We start from the raw sequence: 12,680 nt of genomic DNA, 5'->3' as shown, positions 1-12,680 counted from the left end.
AGTAATTAGTTTCATTTTCATACAATTCCACGTTATAGATGGAAAATGAGATACAAAAAGGTAATAAATTGTCCAGGATCAAACTTAGCAGGTGGTAAAGATAGGGTTTAAACTCAGGCTAATGTGAATGACTTCAATGTCATTCAATTACCTAAACTTCTTACAGTCAGTATATCACTCCTGCATAAAGGATAATTTAATTACATTTGCTGATAAAATAAAACTTGTAGGTTGAGGGTGTAGCTCAGTGGTGCTGAACACACACAAATTCTTGTGTTCATTCCCCAAAACAAAGAACAACCAAATCTTGTATGTGTGTCCAAAATATTTATTTGAGAATTATACAGCAAAATTCCAAGATATTATAAACTTTGAAAAGAGACCTTTAAAAATATCCAATAACATTTCCTTCATGTTCCCCTACAGTAGTATTAATTATATAGTTTCATTTCAATTCAAATGGAACTCCCAAGAGAATAAGGGGAGAAGGATCACAATAAGAGCAGGAGATCACAATTTCAGACATTGTACTGAGAAATAAAAGACCTTCCCACGTGATAGCTAATCCAGTCAAAATAATTGGCCACTTTGGTGTAAACTCCTGGGAACTCTGGTTTTCCACAGTTTTCACCCCAACTCACGATACCCCAAACATAAGCCACATTATTGACATCCATACAGACTAACGGGCCTCCAGAGTCTCCTTTACAGGCATCAATGGAACCATCATGTGTACCTGAGAAAGAGAAAAGCACATATTTCCATCTGTTTGTCAAGGTCACTGTGCTGATTTCCCTGCTTCCTCCACCAATGAATGGAATGATTAATTTTCTTGTGCTTTCCTAAAAGGCAATAACAAGGATGCTCCCTGCCTTCAGGTCCCTGTAAGACTTGCAGAGTGGAGAGAGGCAGATTGGGAAGCCTTCCACTCATTCCCTAAATTAGTGTGTTCTTCCTGCTCCTGTTCTCTATTCAACTATACACTAGGATTACAACCTAAAAGTCGCATCAAACATTGGGTGGGAAAATAATAGGAACACTTAGTTCTTATTGAGTGCTTAATAGATATTAGTCCTTCATTGTTTTAATCCTCACCACAGTCCTAGCAGGTAAGTATCATTATTTCCTCCATTTTACAGTGCAACAAAGACGAAATACAGAGGTCACTATCTTGTCCAAGGTGACACAGCTAACAAGTGGCAGAGCCTGGACTTTGAGGCAGCCAGATCTTGTCTTTTTAACCACAACACCTACCTTATGTCTGATGACTCCTCAGTATGCTAAGCCCTTTGAGATTTGGCCTTTGTCTTTCAAACTTGTAACTATTCATCTCTGGTTTGTTGACTGGCAGATTTTGTGTTACTCATCCATTTGTCCACTCTAATCCTGAACCCCATTTCAAGATGGGAGGGCACTTTCTTCTTACTCTTGTGAATTTCTAGCATTTTAAAATCACTGTTTTGAGTTTGTCCCCCAAGGGTTCATGTGCTGGGAGCTTGGTCCTCAATGAGGTGGTGCTAAGAGGTGGGACCGATGGGAAGTCCCTAAGTCAGTGGGTGGAAGGGGGTGTCCTCAGAAAGGGATTAAGGGTTTCTCCTAGGACCCTGGAGTTAGTTCTCCAGGGAGGGTTGTATGGAAGGAGCAAGTCCAGCTCTCCCCCTCTCTTTGGCTTCCTGATTTCTCTCTCCCTCCTGTCACTTCAGAGTATGCCCCCACCATTGTGGTGCCCACTCCTCCATGAAGTCCCCACCAGAACAGAGCTAATGTCAACATCATGTCCTGAGCCTTCAAAACTATGAGTTAAATAAACCCTTTTCCTTTATAAGAAACCAGCCTCAGGTATTTCATTAAAGTAATAAAAAAAAAAAAAAAAAAAAAAAGGACTAAAACAATATGTATCTCAGAAAAACGCACTTGGCACTTACCTGCACATTCCATTTCTTTTTCATAGAAGCGATTTGGGTAAAATCTAGAGCAGTTGCCTATTAGGTGAACTTCACCCCACCTGAGTGAATAGACCTTTTGGTTATCTAAACAAAGCAAGAAAAAAAAATAGATGTCACAAATGAAAAGTCTAAATATATTCTTGCAACTTAGTAAACCATTAAGAATACTAGAGATTACAGATGTTCTTTAATATATATATAAACTTTTGAAGACAATTCTCTAGCATATTTTATCATACTCCTCCTTATATCCCTAGTCTCTATACTTTTCTTTCTATACTTGGAGGGGATTATTGAACATACAGCCTGAAGTCCCACTCATCTAATAGAAAACTGACAACCCAGAAATGAATGAGAAACTTGTTCCCCTTTGGTTGCAGAGTTCAGTAGGGGAATTGGATAGGAATTAGTGTGGTGTCTTCGCACATAAACACCTCCTTCTCATAGTTTCTTATTTCCTTTACAGTGTTTGTTGGAGTAACTATTTAAGAACTTAGAATAAAGAAAATGCACATGAAAAAAAAAAAAAGAAAAGAAAATGCACATGAAGTTGTTAATGTATTTGCATTTTTGTGTGTCTGTGAGGAAATCCATCTCCTAAATGATTGAAGCAATCAGCCTTTCAATCACTTAGGATTTTGAATTTCCTTTATATTTACATAAAAGTTTTCAGACTTGAACATCTTAGGTCTATGGAAGGAGAAGGGCCAGGTACTGTTGACTGATAGTCTAGGAAAGGTCAGAAAAACATATGAACTCAGGCTTATATATTTCAAAGGTGAGGAGTGAATCTTCGCCCATAACCCTGATGGATCCTGGGAGATGAAACAGCTGGGCACAGTGATACGTGCCAGTGACTTGTGAGGCTGAGGCAAGAGGATTACAAGTTGAAAGCCAGCCTCAGCAACTTAGCAAGACCTTGTTCCAAAATTAAAAAAACAAAAGGACTGGGGATGTAGCTCAGTGATAAAGTGCCCCAGGGTTCAATCCCTAGAACAAAAACAAAGAAACAAAGAAACAAAAAACCAAGAATGGCAGAATGTTGATAACTGTGGAAACTGAGTGATGAATAATAAGGATGTATTATATTTTTCTTTCTACTTATGTGTATATTTTAAAATATTTTTTAAGTTGTAGATGAACACAGTACCTTTATTTTATTTATTTATTTTTATGTAGTGCTAAGGATCCAACCCAGCGCCTCACACATGCTAGGCAAACGCTACCTCTGAGCCACAATCCCATTTCTTGTGTGTATATTTTTAAATGTATATAATAAGTGGGATGTTTAAAAATAGAACAAATATAAGGATATAATATCTTCTGGATGAATTAGTTCCTTAATAAAATTTAATATTTTATAAGTCTTATGTATTCACACATACTACAAATTCAGTTTAATTTATACATGTATTTTACAATTTTCAGTGTGGCAATTATTTAAAGAATGTGTTAGAATATGAGTCAATTAAATCGATGCTATGAAGTTTTTTAGAATTTCTGCCACAAAGAGAATTAAAAGATGAAAGGGAAGAAAAATTTTAAGGTTTAAGCTTCAAGAGATGGGAAACAGGTAGTTTAATTCTCATCTCATCTAACCTCTAATTCAGCAGTTCTTTCTAATATTTACTTTTCAAGCGTCCACATCTCTAATTCATAGGAGGTATTCACCAAAAGTCTTAGAAGCTCAAAGAATGAATTTCTCCTGTTCTTTCTCTTTCTGAAAGAGTGGAGTACAGGGAACCAGAAGGAGATGAGAGGAATGTAGTGAACTGTGAGGGGTTCAAAACATACAGAGACTGTCTCTTTGCAAATCTTTGCTCCTTTGTTTGTTTTCCTATGTCTATGGGCTACCTTTTATTCTTCCTCACAGTATTATATTGAACCCAGGGCCTCACAGATGCTAAGAAAGCACGGAGCTACCTACCTGATCTTTTTTATTTTTCATTTTGAGACAAGGATTTGCTAATTGTAAATTGCTCAGGGTGACCTTGAACTTGTGATCCTCTTTGCTTCGGCCTCCTAAGTAGCTGGGATTACAGATGTGTGCCCTATGTCTGGCTACTTTTTAATTTTTTTAAGACATAATATTTATACATCTTATGGGGTACATTATGGTAATTCAATGTATGTATATGATGTGTAATAATCAAACCCAGGTAATAAACATTGCCATCTCTTCAAATACTTACCATTTTTATGTGTTGGGAATTTGGTACTCCTTCCTCCTCCCTGGCTTTCCCAGTCTCTGTGGACCACTATTTCATTCCAGTTTTGCAAACCTTTTTATCTTCTACCCACATCTCTTCAACAAACCAAAAAAGTCCCTGTCTCTATATTTTCTTCTTGAATATTCACCCCTCAATGTAAACATCAGGATCACAGATTATATATATATATATTTTTTTTTTTTGAAAGATCGGATAAGGACTAGTTACACAATTTTCAGGATCCAGTGAAAAATGAAAATATGAGATGGGACCCCTTCAAAAATTATTATTATCATTATTATTCTGCAGTACTGGGGATTGAATCCAGGGCCTTGCACATACTAGGTAAGCACTCTACCAGTGAGTTACACCCCCAGCAACATTCAAAAATGTTTATTTTTGAGACAGGGTCCTGTTAAATTGCCCAGGGTGACTTTGAAATTGCAATTTTCTTGCCTCGATCTCCTGAGACCCTTCAAAAATTATTAAGAATTTCACAGCAGTGACAGCAGAGCAGTAAATCATACGTGAGGATCTTCTGAGAACAGGATGTTGGGCAGTTGCCCAGGTGGCAAGCACATGCAGCCGGCTCTGGCTGGATGCTCACTTTTCTGCTCATGATACTGTTTCTTTCTGAGTACCAGGAAATTAGCTCCTTTGAATTTCTATTCTCATTCATTGCCAACCCCTGGATGCTGATTAATAATTATAAAATATATACCTTTTTCTCGACCCCAGCCAGAAATGATGCATCTATCTTTAGGTTGGAATAGATATGGAGACCAGGGAACACAGGCAGGGATGGAACGAGGCAGTTCACATTCTTTTTGGTCATCATGTTTTTTCACTTTAATCAAAGCTATGTCATTTTGGAAGGTGGATCCATTGTATTTCTCATGGATAATAATTTTATCCACCTTTTCAACCTCTAACTCAGTGTAGTTAGGTCTTATCCAGTTTAGTAATGATGTCCATATTTGGTAATGATGAGCTTTACTGGCTCTATAACAGAAAGGAAAAGGGAAATAAATTGAAAAAAATATGTAAATATGGAATATTGACACTTTACATTCTCCCTTTTAAGGACCTTTTTGATTCATATTCTCTCTCTCTCATCCTTGTTATGAAACATTGTGATTATATTTACTTAGGGGCAGAATTTGTTGATGATAAACAAAGAGCAGACTGATGCATCCAACTGCTCAATCCGATAGCTCACTAACAACTTGAGTTTCTGCTACTGGAGTCGGAGCCCCATCACTACACACGTTTCAACAGAGACTAGATAGCATCTTGTCAGAAGTGTGGTTGAGGTACTGGAAAACTGGACCCAGGTTCTTATTACTCTGCCTACCCAGAGGTCCTCAGGGAGAGCGCTACCACAGCAGTTTCCATCCTCACCCTTCAAACAGACTTCATCCTCTTATTGCATTGTATTTATCTGTTCACCCACCTTTCTTCCTGAAACACTGTGCTGCTTGAAATCAGAGATGACCTGTAGCCCTGGGGGCTATTATTGTACCTGGAACATGGTAGCTTTTTAAAAAATCCTACTGCAATAATAAATGAGTTAATTATGACTAGTTATTGTTTTTATGCCTCACTCTGTTTTCATTATCAATTTTCAAATCATGCATGAGTTAAGCAAATTGGTCCCATACCATTATTTTCTCAGGGAAGAGTACAGAGCGCTTGGCAAAATATTATAGCTTAGGTATATATTTTTTTTAAATAAGATGCTGAATAATGACCTCATAGTCTAATGTTTCCCAACAATGAAGTAGTTCATAAAATAGATTTCCCATAAGCAACAAAACTTATTTTAAACAGTTTAATGAAAATCTTCTAAAAATGTCTTCTGCTTTCTCAAACAGGATGAATAGAGGAGAATTTATCCTTCCATAATGATGATTCAGGTAATCCCCTTACAGTTAAGCAGTGGTGTCCTAGGATACAATGACATGCTTGGAAACCTTTATTTATACTTAGCGTTCTGAAAAGACTATCCTCAATGTTAATTTTGTTTGTATTACAGAATAAGAGGTACTGAATATTGCTTAAAGGCTAACTCTCTCTATTCATTCAATGTACTCAACAAATACTTAGTGTGTATCTACTATATATACATCATTGTGCAGAGCACTGGAATGTAGAAATGGGCAAAATCAGAATCATTTCTATTTTGATTGAGCTTAGCATCTAGGGAAAGGTGCAACATTAAATGGATAATCACACTGATGAAGGTAGGAATTCTGTGAAAAGTGAGAGAAGTGGACAGTACATGGGTCTTTAGGAACTTCCAAGAAGAAGGGAGTCAAGGAAGTTTCTCCAAGGCAGTAAAGGTTGACTTGAGATCTGAGTAGACTAGCACTAACTGGGTAAAAAGAGCAAGGAAAATCAGGACAACAATATAGTGAAGATTCCTTTGTAGGAGGGAGCAAGCGCTCTTGAATAGCTAGCACAAAGTCCAGCGCAGGTAGACCAGAGAGCAGGAGGTAGTGCTGCGAGACAGAATGAGATTGGCGAAGGCACAAAGGGGCCAAATTGTAGGGGGCCTAATGGGCCATGTTGTCATTTGTTTAGATTTTTATCCCAAGAGGAAACCAAAGTCATTGAGTTTAAGTGGCAGGTGACTGAACCCTGGTATGAGAACATTACCCTTGCTGCACAATAGAGAACAGATAGGTGGGGATGGTAGGTGGACAGAGTGAAAGACAATTAGGAGGCGACTATAATCCAATGAGAGGTGAAAGCAGGGTAATGGTGGAGAAGGAAAGAAATTTTGAGAATTAAATACTTAAAAATTAAAAATGCCATCTAGAGTTGGTGAAATAGTGCTCGAGCTGTGTATAACTAAGGGAGTAAAATAATTTAATTCTTAGATGTCTGCCTGTGTAACCAGATGAATGGTGCTATTTGCTGAGACAGAAACACTAGGACTCCTAAGATCATACTTAGGGAAATGGCATATCATGAGCCTACTCTTGGACATTTTGAATTTAATGTACTTTTGATGTAGCTAAGAATTGTGGAGAGGCAGGTGACTACGGGGTCAGTGGTTGGAAGAGAGCCCAATCTGTGGCTATCATTTAGTCTGTGTAGAGTGGTATTTATTTATTTATTTATTTATTTATTAGTTTGAGACAGGATTGCTCTACGTTGCCCAGGCTGGCCTCAAACTTGCAATCCTTCTGCCTCAGCCTCCTGAATTACTGGGATTACAGGTATCCATCACAGAACCTGGCTAGAGTGGTATTTTAAATCATAGATAACTTTAGGAAAGAAGTAAGAAGAAAAAAGAAAGTCAGATTAAATGAAACTTCAATGATTTAGTTGAGTAATGATGCTTAAGCACAGAAGGAGCAATCCCCAAAGAAGCAGAGAAAAGTGTGGTCAGAGAAGATGGTAAAAACCTAGGAAAACTTCATGTACAAACAGAAACAACATGTATCCCATTTGTTTACAATAAAAATAAATTAAAATAATAAAAAAAAAAACTTAGGAAAGTGCTGTGTCCTAGAAGCCAAGAGGAAAGGGTCTTTAAGAAGGAAGATAGAAATCTTCAATCCATGAAGATTTTTATGAGGTCCTTGAGCATGTTTAATCATTCAACATGTACGTTATCCCTCCCACCTTCAGGTCACCTGAAGATTTGCTAAGCAGGCATTCATCTAAATTACCATCAACTATGTTGAACTTGATATTACCCTGGCTCTGCTAATTGACTAGTCACACTTTCAGCAACTTCTCAATCTTGGTTCACTTATCAACAAAATGTGAAGAATAACATTTACTTTTGGGGACTGTTGAGAATACTATAGAATATAAATATATGAAAGGACCTGGCTTAGTACCTGGTCTATAAGAGGTACTCAATAAATAACATTTTATTCATTCTGTCAGAACTAAGGCAAGAATCCTGAGCTCTGCCCTTCTCCAAGTTGACACTGGGTATTGCAATCCAGTCATTATTATAGACTAAACTATGTCTGTCTCACATGTTGAGGCCCTAAGCCCTCATGACTGCTATTTGGAGATAAGGTCTTTGAAGAGGTAAGTTAAGTTAAATGAAGTCATAAGGCTGGGGTCTTAATCCAATAAGACTGGCATCTTTATAAAAAGAGGGAAACACCAGGGATGCAAGTGCACAAAGGAAAGACCACATATGGACACAATGAGAAGAGGGCACCTGCAAACAAGGACAGAGGCCTCAGGAGACATCAGCCCTGATGGCACCTTGATTTTGTACTTCCAGCCCCCAGAACTATGAGGAAAGAAATCTCTGTTTTTAAGGAAATATCACGACAGACACTATTGAAATACAAAACATATTTAGAAGCTATTTTGAAAATCTATACTCCAACAAAATAGAAAATCTCAAAGACATCAACAGGTTTCTAGAGACATTCACCCAAACTGAATCAGGAGGACAGACACAATTTAAATAGATCAATTTCAAGTAATGACGAAGAAGTCATCAAAAGCCTACCAACAAAGAAAAGTCCAGGACCAGATGGGTTCTCAGCCAAGTTCTACAAAACCTTTAAAGAAGAGCTCATTCCAATACTTCTCAAAGTATTCCATGAAATAGAAGAGGAGGGAACCCTCCCAAACTCATTCTATGAAGCCAATATCACCCTGATACCTAAACCAGACAGAGACACATCGAGGAAAGAAAATTTCAGACCAATATCCCTAATGAACATTGATGCAAAAATTCTCAACAAAATTTTAGCAAATCGCATACAAAAACATAGTAAAAAGATAGTGCACCACAATCAAGTGGGTTTCATCCTAGGGATGCAAGGTTGGTTCAACATCCAGAAATCAATAGATGTAATTCGCCATATCAACAGACTTAAAGTCAAGAATCACATGATTGTTTTGATAGATGCAGAAAAAGCATTTGATAAAATACAGCATCCCTTTATGCTCAAAACACTAGAAAAAATAGGGATAGTAGGAACATTCCTCAACATTGTAAAGGCTATCTATGCTAAGCCCATGGCCAATATCATTCTAAATGGAGAAAAACCTGAAAGCATTCCTCCTAAAAACTGGAACAAGGCTGGGATGCTCTCTTTCACCACTTTTTTCAACATTGTCCTTGAAACTCTAGCCAGAGCAATTAGACAGACCAAAGAAATTAAAGGGGTATGAATAGGAAAAGAAGAACTCAAACTATCACTATTTGCTGATGACATGATTCTATATTTAGAGGAGCTGGGAAATTCCACCAGAAAACTTCTAGAACTCTTAAATGAATTCGGTAAAGTAGCAGGATATAAGATTAATGCTCATAAATCCAATGCATTTTTATACATAAGTGATGAATCCTCAGAACGAGAATTTAGTAAAACTACCCCATTCACGGTAGCCTCAAAAAAAAAAAAAAAAAAAAAAACAAAAAAAAAAACTTGCGAATCAATCTCACAAAAGAAGTGAAAGACCTCTACAACTACAGAACACTAATGAAAGAAATTAAAGAAAACCTTAGAAGATGGAAAGATCTCCCATGTTCTTGGATAGGCAGAATTAATATTGTCAAAATGGCCATACTACCAAAAGTGCTATACAGATTCAATGCAATTCCAATTAAAATCCCAATGATATACCTCACAGAATTAGAGCAAGCAATCATGAAATTCATCTGGAAGAATAAGAAACCCAGAATAGTTAAAGCAATCCTTAGCAGGAAGAATGAAGCTGGGGGTATCGCAATACCAGAACTTCAACTATACTACAAAGCAGTAGTAACAAAAATAGCATGGTATTGGCACCAAAATAGACAGGTAGATCAATGGTACAGAATAGAAGACACAGAGACAAACCCAAATAAATACAATTTTCTCATACTAGACAAAGGTGCCAAAAACATGCAATGGAGAAAAGACAGCCTGTTCAACAAATGGTTGCTGGGAAAACTGGAAATCCATATGCAGCAGAATGAAACTAAACCCCTATCTCTCACCCTGCACAAAACTCAACTCAAAATGGATCAAGGACCTCGGAATCAGACCAGAGACCCTGCACCTTATAGAAGAAAAAGTAGGTCCAAATCTTCATCATGTCGGCTTAGGATCAGACTTCCTTAACATGACTTCCAAAGCACAAGAAATAAAAGCAAGAATCAATAACTGGGATGGATTCAAATTAAAAAGCTTTTTCTCAGCAAAGGAAACTATTAGCAATGTGAAGAGAGAGCCTACAGAATGGGAGACAATCTTTGCCACTCATACTTCAGATAGAGCACTAATTTCCAGAATCTATAAAGAACTCAAAAAACTCTACACCAAGAATGCAAATAATCCAATCAACAAATGGGCTAAGGAAATGGACACTTCACAGAAGAAGATGTACAAGCAATCAACAGATATATGAAAAAATGTTCAACATCTCTAGGAATAAGAGAAATGCAAATCAAAACCACCCTAAGATTCTATCTCACCCCAATTAGAATGGTGATTATCAAGAATACAAGCAACAATAGGTGTTGGCGAGGATGTGGGGAAAAAGGTACACTCATACATTGCTGGAAGGGTTGCAAATTAGTGCAGCCACTCTGGAAAGCAGTGTGGAGATTCCTTAGAAAACTTGGAATGGAACCACCATTTGACCCCAGCTATCCCACTCCTTGGCCTATACCCAAAGGACTTAAAATTAGCATACTACAGTAACACAGCCTCATCAATGTTCATAGCTGCTCAATTCACAATAGTCAGATTGTGGAACCAATGTATATGCCCTTCAATAGATGAATGGATAAAGAAACTGTGAGATATATATATAATGGAATATTACTCAGCCATAATTAAGAATAAAATTATGGCATTTGCAGGGAAATGGATGAAGTTGGAGAATATCTTGCTAAGTGAGATAAGCCAATCCCCAAAAACCAAAAGACTAAAGATCTCACTGATAAGTGGATGATGATACATAATGGGGGGTGGGAGGGAGGCAAGAATGGAGGAAGGATGGACTATATAGAGGAAAAAGAGGGGTGGGTGGGGTGGGGGGAAGGAAAAATAACAGAATGAATCAAACATCTTTACCCTATGTAAATGTATGATTACACAAACGGTATGCCTCTATTTCATGTACAACCAGAGAAACAAGTTGTACCCCATTTGTTTACAATTAAAAAGAAAAAGAAATATTTGTTTCTTAAGATACTTAGTTTTCGTTATTTTGTTATGGCGGCACTAGCAAACTTGCCTTAATAACTTGCTTTTTTGGACCTACATCAACTGGTATTTCCTTTTTACAGGCAATTATGGGACATATTGCCACATGCCAGTTCTGAACATAATGTTCACCCCACTTCTCTGACCTGAGAATTTCAAAGTCCTATCAAAGGGAGAAATAATATGACTTATTCTTCAGAAAGCAAGTCTCCTCCAACCCCTCTGGTCTTGAGTGACTCAGAATCCGTCTGCTGCAGCCCAGTGTGAGTGGTGCCCCCTATATGAAGCAGTGCAGTGACCTTCCTCCAAAATAGCTTTGAGTCATGGACCCCTGTAAGCAATTGATCCAGACTCACAAAGCTGGTGCTGAAGCAGTATGTGAGATAATTAGCACTGAACTCTGAAGAGTTCCTTTTTTGCCAGGATCTCACATCAAATATATTTAAGGATACATGAATTCACAAATGTTGTGTGTTGGTGGGAGTCAAATCAGTTCTTTAAACAACATCTTTATCGAGGTAAAACCAGAGAAGACATCTAGTTAGTATTACCCCTTTATAAACTCTCAGTCATAAACTCTTCCAAAAGATTAGGTCCTAGCAACATGCAAATGAGCCAAGTGAAATTACTTTTGTACCTATGAGCTTGATCTGCCTTTGCCAGTGGGATCAGCAGTTTGATCTGAGAGAACACAGTAAGTTCTGAGGGACTGGCCTCTGAGGTACTGATCACAAATACCAGAAGGCATTCAGCAGTTAATGGAAACAATGATTCCTCTGATGTGCTTTTATTTACCATCTACCACAACCTCTATTACTCATTTTCCTTGTTACAGAAAATCTAAAACATACTGAAGGTTTTGTTTTACCTGACACAATGTGCAGCAGTCAGAATCCAACAGCCACCAATATAAATCCCCCCACAGTTGATTTTCTTGTCTTCTTTAATTGCCACCTGCCATGGGAAGTCTCCCTGTAAAAGACATTTTGTGGTCACTGCCATTCTACCAGACAGTGGTGCAAACAGGTGGCTCTACTAGATTTCCATTGTAGGATTCCCGGTCCTTTGTAATGACGCCATTTGCCATCCCTCCCCTGAGCCTGTTCCTGGGAAGTAAACTCTCCATAAAGATTTACCATGTGTGCCAGCCTTCCTCCAACCACTCGTTTCCTTCGAGTGTGCGTGTTTCTTTTGACTCCACAGGATAGTTTAGGTAATAATGACTTAATCCGTTTTCTTTCTTTAAGAAAGGAAGAGATTATCATCATGATTTTGAACCCATTACCTTGTGGACATATTGAATGACAATATCTTTATTCTCTCTCTGCCATAAAAATAGC

At 37.7% G+C, this 12,680-nt stretch overlaps 1 protein-coding gene across 2 annotated transcripts in view; it reads right to left on the bottom strand.

Annotated features, from left to right (window-relative positions):
• Nucleotides 1-307: 307 nt before the first annotated feature.
• CFI (complement factor I) overlaps nucleotides 308-12,680 on the bottom strand; it is a 37,973-nt gene continuing 25,600 nt past the window's right edge. For both annotated transcript variants that reach the window (XM_079153565.1, XM_079153566.1), the window contains 5 exons: nucleotides 12,477-12,580; nucleotides 12,209-12,312; nucleotides 4,878-5,158; nucleotides 1,926-2,030; nucleotides 308-736 (listed from right to left, as the gene is read on the bottom strand). In XM_079153565.1, coding sequence (XP_079009691.1) covers nucleotides 519-736; nucleotides 1,926-2,030; nucleotides 4,878-5,158; nucleotides 12,209-12,312; nucleotides 12,477-12,580 — 812 coding nt within the window. In that variant the 3' untranslated portion in view covers nucleotides 308-518. The remainder of the gene's footprint in view (nucleotides 737-1,925; nucleotides 2,031-4,877; nucleotides 5,159-12,208; nucleotides 12,313-12,476; nucleotides 12,581-12,680) is intronic.

This window comes from Sciurus vulgaris (genome assembly GCF_902686455.1).
Source record: "Sciurus vulgaris genome assembly, chromosome: 9".
Classification (NCBI taxonomy): Eukaryota; Metazoa; Chordata; class Mammalia; order Rodentia; family Sciuridae; genus Sciurus; species Sciurus vulgaris.
This window is presented reverse-complemented; position numbering and strand designations above follow the sequence as displayed.